The 5,563-nt window shown below is 56.9% G+C and overlaps 2 protein-coding genes across 3 annotated transcripts in view; one reads left to right on the forward strand and one right to left on the reverse strand.

Annotated features, from left to right (window-relative positions):
• The window catches only part of LOC139232695 (profilin-1-like), a 762,729-nt gene that overhangs the window by 181,346 nt on the left and 575,820 nt on the right, over window positions 1-5,563 (reverse strand). The gene's annotated exons all lie outside the window — the stretch shown is intronic.
• LOC139233054 (DISP complex protein LRCH3-like) overlaps window positions 1-5,563 on the forward strand; it is a 37,632-nt gene that overhangs the window by 30,271 nt on the left and 1,798 nt on the right. The window contains exons 13-17 of the mRNA XM_070863574.1: window positions 49-94; window positions 752-809; window positions 889-1,011; window positions 3,496-3,626; window positions 5,421-5,558. Coding sequence (XP_070719675.1) covers window positions 49-94; window positions 752-809; window positions 889-1,011; window positions 3,496-3,626; window positions 5,421-5,558 — 496 coding nt within the window. The remainder of the gene's footprint in view (window positions 1-48; window positions 95-751; window positions 810-888; window positions 1,012-3,495; window positions 3,627-5,420; window positions 5,559-5,563) is intronic.

Genomic DNA, 5,563 nt, shown 5'->3' on the forward strand with positions numbered 1-5,563 from the left:
CGGGTGTTTGGGTCTGTGTCTAATAACTGGTTTCTTGCCTCCCTCTAGTGGCTACTCTGGGAACAGCACAAGCTCACAGTCTCTGCACAGCAAGGTACGAGAATTGACCCCCCACCCCCCTGTCTCTCTCTCTCTCTCTCTCTCCTCCCCCCCGTCTCTCTCTCTCTCTCTCCTCCCCCCTGTCTCTCTCTCTCTCTCTCTCTCTCTCTCTCTCCTCCCCCCCGTCTCTCTCTCTCTCTCTCCTCCCCCCCGTCTCTCTCTCTCTCTCTCTCTCTCTCTCTCTCCCCCCCGTCTCTCTCTCTCTCTCTCCTCCCCCCCGTCTCTCTCTCTCTCTCTCTCTCTCTCCTCCCCCCCGTCTCTCTCTCTCTCTCTCCTCCTCCCCGTCTCTCTCTCTCTCTCTCTCTCTCTCTCCTCCCCCCCGTCTCTCTCTCTCTCTCTCTCTCTCTCCTCCCCCCCCGTCTCTCTCTCTCTCTCTCTCTCTCTCTCTCCCCCCCTCTCCCGATAATGACTAAGAGCAGGACCCCTGCCCGAGCTGGAAGCCTGTTTTTGGGCAGTGTGACCAGGGCTGTGATGCCTGTCGGGAGGCCCAGGGACCCTGGGATGTTGCAATTTCCCCGATAACAGGAGCGTGTGTTGGGCGCGGGCCTGGGTCCTGGTCACTGGCTCTGAGCCGGACGTTGGTCTCTGACCCTGCGGTCCGCTCCCAGCAAGGCTCGCTCTCTGATGTTCAACGTTTATTCTGTGTTTGCAGAGCGAGGGGCGCCTCCCAAATGTGTCCGGCGGCATGGCGACCACAGCTCTTCGACCAGGTGAGGATCGCGCGTGTGTGTGCCTCTCTCTCTCTCTCTCTCGGTGTCGGTGTGGCTGAATTCCGCCTGTTGTTCGCAGATCACACGCCTCCGTCTGCCTCCAGTACTGCGCCCACATCGCCCAAAGAATCGGGCTCCACTCATCGGCCGAGCAGTTTCCTCTTCCGATCGTCCACTCGGTCCAACCTGAAGAGCAGCACGGGTTCGTTCCTCCTCGTCTCACCCCCCCCTCTCCCCCTTCCACCCCTCCCCTCCCCCCCCCTCTACCCCTCTCCCCCCCCCTCTCCCCCCTCTACCCCTCTCCCCCCCCCTCTACCCCTCTCCCCCCCCCTCTACCCCTCCCCCCCCCTCTACCCCTCTCCCCCCCCCTCTACCCCTCCCCCCCCCTCTACCCCTCCCCCCCCCTCTACCCCTCCCCCCCCTCTACCCCTCTCCCCCCCCCTCTACCCCTCTCCCCCCCCTCTACCCCTCTCCCCCCCCTCTACCCCTCTTTCCCCCCTTCTACCCCTCTTTCCCCCCTTCTACCCCTCTTTCCCCCTTCTACCCCTCTTTCCCCCCTTCTACCCCTCTTTCCCCCCTTCTACCCCTCTTTCCCCCTTCTACCCCTCTTTCCCCCCTTCTACCCCTCTTTCCCCCCTTCTACCCCTCTTTCCCCCCTTCTACCCCTCTTTCCCCCCTTCTACCCCTCTTTCCCCCCTTCTACCCCTCTTTCCCCCCTTCTACCCCTCTTTCCCCCCTTCTACCCCTCTTTCCCCCCTTCTACCCCTCTTTCCCCCCTTCTACCCCTCTTTCCCCCCTTCTACCCCTCTTTCCCCCCTTCTACCCCTCTTTCCCCCCTTCTACCCCTCTTTCCCCCCTTCTACCCCTCTTTCCCCCCTTCTACCCCTCTTTCCCCCCTTCTACCCCTCTTTCCCCCCTTCTACCCCTCTTTCCCCCCTTCTACCCCTCTTTCCCCCCTTCTACCCCTCTTTCCCCCCTTCTACCCCTCTTTCCCCCCTTCTACCCCTCTTTCCCCCCTTCTACCCCTCTTTCCCCCCTTCTACCCCTCTTTCCCCCCTTCTACCCCTCTTTCCCCCCTTCTACCCCTCTTTCCCCCCTTCTACCCCTCTTTCCCCCCTTCTACCCCTCTTTCCCCCCTTCTACCCCTCTTTCCCCCCTTCTACCCCTCTTTCCCCCCTTCTACCCCTCTTTCCCCCCTTCTACCCCTCTTTCCCCCCTTCTACCCCTCTTTCCCCCCTTCTACCCCTCTTTCCCCCCTTCTACCCCTCTTTCCCCCCTTCTACCCCTCTTTCCCCCCTTCTACCCCTCTTTCCCCCCTTCTACCCCTCTTTCCCCCCTTCTACCCCTCTTTCCCCCCTTCTACCCCTCTTTCCCCCACGGAAGGAGGCCATTTTGGCCCATCGTGTCCGCGCCGGCCGACCAAGAGCCACCCGGCCCAATCCCACTTTCCAGCTCTCGGTCCGTAGCCCTGCAGGTTACGGCACTTCAGGGGCACATCCAGGTACTTTTTAAATGTGGTGAGGGTTTCTGCCTCTACCACCCTTTCAGGCAGTGAGTTCCAGACCCCCACCACCCTCTGGCTGAAGACATTTCCCCTCAAATCCCCCTCTAAACTTCCCCCCAATTACTTTAAATCTATGCCCCCTGGTTGTTGACCCCTCTGCCAAGGGAAACAGGTCCGTCCTATCCACTCTATCCAAGCCCCTCATCATTTTATACACCTCAATCAGGTCTCCCCTCAGCCTCCTCTGTTCCAAAGAAAACAACCCCAGCCTATCCACAATCTTTCCTCATCACTAAAACTCTCCAGTCCCGGCAACATCCTGGTAAATCTCCTCTGCACCCTCTCCAGTGCAATCACATCTTTCCCGTAATGCGGTGACCAGAACTGCACGCAGTACTCCAGCTGTGGCCTAACCAGTGTTTTATACAGTTCAAGCATAACCTCCCTGCTCTTGTATTCCATGCCTCGGCTAATAAAGGCAAGTATTCTGTGTGCCTTCTTAACCACCTTATCCCCCTGGCCTGCTACCTTCAGGGATCTGTGGACCTGCACTCCCAGGTCCCTGTGTTCCTCTACACTTCTCAGTGTCCTACCATTTAATGTGTGTTCCCTTTGCCTTGTTAGCCCTCCCCACATGCATCACCTCACACTTCTCCATTTGAACTCCATTTGCCACTGCTCTGCCCACCTGACCAGTCCATCGATATCTTCCTGCTGTCCGTAGCTTTCTTCATTATTGACCACACGGCCGATCTTAGTATCATCTGAAAACTTCTAAATCATACCCCCTGTATTCAAGTCCAAGTCGCAAAAAGCAAGGGACCCAGCACTGAGGCCTGCAGAACCCCAACGGAAAACATCCTTCCAGTCACAAAAACACCCGTCAACCATCACCCTTTGCTTCCTGTCTCTGAACCAATTTTGGGTCCAACTTGCCACTTTGCCCTGGATCCCATGGGGCTTTTACTTTTGTGACCAGTCTGCCACGTGGGACCTTATCAAAAGCTTTGCTAAAATCTATATACACTACATCATACACACTGCCCTCATCGCCCCTCCTGGTTACCTCCTCAAAAAATTCAATCAAGTTATAATCCGTCACGACCTCCCCTCAACAAATCCGTGCTGACTCTGAGAGACCAGGTTACTGTTGCCTTCTCACTCGCCGTCTGTTTCCCCCAGTTTTGAGTCCGGGCTCCCCACAGAGTCCCCCCTACACGTTCCCGGAGGCGCCCACGGACTCGCGGCCCGCAGAGCGACAGCGGAGTGTGGAGCAGAGGGGCGAGCCGGAGCTGACTGCCCAGCTACGCAAGGTGGGTCATTGAGGGGCACTGAGGGTCACTCACACCCGGGGCCCCTCCACTGTCCATCTCAAACTACAGCTTCTCCTACAGCAATGGAGGGAGGGAGGGGGAGTGACCTGCATTTTTATAGCACCTGTCATGACATTCGTCATCACGGGCCATCCCTCGGAATCGAGGAAGACTTGCTTCCACTCTTAAAATGAGTCCTTAGGTGGCTGACAGTCCGATACGGGAATTACAGTCTCTGTCACAGGCGGGACAGACAGTGGTTGAGGGAAAGGGAGGGTGGGACTGGTTTGCCGCACGCTCCTTCCGCTGCAGATTGGACGTCATCAAGGTCCAGCTCGGTGATTGGAGCGCGGGCAGGTACAGCAGGAGCGGGGAGGGCGCGCGATCGTGGAGCGATGTGATCGGGGTCCAGGAGGGGCGAGGGCCCAGGGGCAGCACGGGCCCAGCCCACACTGTGCGATATGTGCGCGCACTGGGTCCGTGCAGCAGAGCTGGTCTCCAGTCGTCCTGGTTAACCCTTGCCACTGGACCAAGACCTCGCTCTGTCAAGCCCCGTGTGGTGGCTGGTGTGCAACGGTCACCCCACGTTAAAAAAATCCACCCACAGGCATCTTCCACCCTTCACGATGTAGTTCGGGATCTGGAATATTAGGTCCTTCATTGAAACACCTGTGAACTCATCCCTTTCTGGCGTGGAAGCAAGTTATCCTCGCTTCGAGGGACTGCCTGTGATGACTATTGTAATATAGGAAACGCAGCAGACAATTTGCGCACAGCAAGCTCCCACAAACGGCAACGCTACCTCAATTAATTGTTAGTTCTGGTATGGATGTGTTTTTTGAGCTAAGGGTGTTGAGGGTTGTGGAGCAAAGGGGTGTATCGCGAGCTTCAGCTAACTGGTTTCCCCTCCCTGTACCTGCCCCGGGAGTGTTTGATGGGACAGTGTAGAGGGAGCTTTACTCTGTATCTAACCCCCTGTACCTGCCCCGGGAGTGTTTGATGGGACAGTGTAGATGGAGCTTTACTCTGTATCTAACCTCCTGTACCTGCCCTGGGAGTGTTTGATGGACAGTGTAGAGGGAGCTTTACTCTGTATCTAACCCCGTGCTGTACCTGCCCTGGGAGTGTTTGATGGACAGTGTAGAGGGAGCTTTACTCTGTATCTAACCCCCTGTACCTGCCCTGGGAGTGTTTGATGGGACAGTGTAGAGGGAGCTTTACTCTGTATCTAACCCCTGTACCTGCCCTGGGAGTGTTTGATGGGACAGTGTAGAGGGAGCTTTACTCTGTATCTAACCCCGGGCTGTACCTGCCCTGGGAGTGTTTGATGGGACAGTGTAGAGGGAGCTTTACTCTGTATCTAACCCCCTGTACCCTGCCCTGGGAGTGTTTGATGGGACAGTGTAGAGGGAGCTTTACTCTGTATCTAACCCCGTGCTGTACCTGCCCTGGGAGTGTTTGATGGGACAGTGTAGAGGGAGCTTTACTCTGTATCTAACCCCGTGCTGTACCTGCCCTGGGAGTGTTTGATGGACAGTGTAGAGGGAGCTTTACTCTGTATCTAACCCCGTGCTGTACCTGCCCTGGGAGTGTTTGATGGGACAGTGTAGAGGGAGCTTTACTCTGTATCTAACCCCGTGCTGTACCTGCCCTGGGAGTGTTTGATGGGACAGTGTAGAGGGAGCTTTACTCTGTATCTAACCCCCTGTACCTGCCCTGGGAGCGTTTGATGGGACAGTGTACAGGGAGCTTTACTCTGTATCTAACCCCGTGATTGGTGTCTTTTGGTGACAGAACATTGAGTCACGGTTGAACCGAGTGTTACCGGAGGATCTGGGAGAGGCGTTGACCAATGGGGTGACACTGTGTCAGCTGGTGAACCACATCCGCCCGCGATCGATCTCCATCATCCACATCCCCTCCCCTGCCGTGGTGAG

The sequence above is a fragment of the Pristiophorus japonicus genome, chromosome 20 (genome assembly GCF_044704955.1).
Source record: "Pristiophorus japonicus isolate sPriJap1 chromosome 20, sPriJap1.hap1, whole genome shotgun sequence".
NCBI classification, from domain to species: Eukaryota; Metazoa; Chordata; class Chondrichthyes; family Pristiophoridae; genus Pristiophorus; species Pristiophorus japonicus.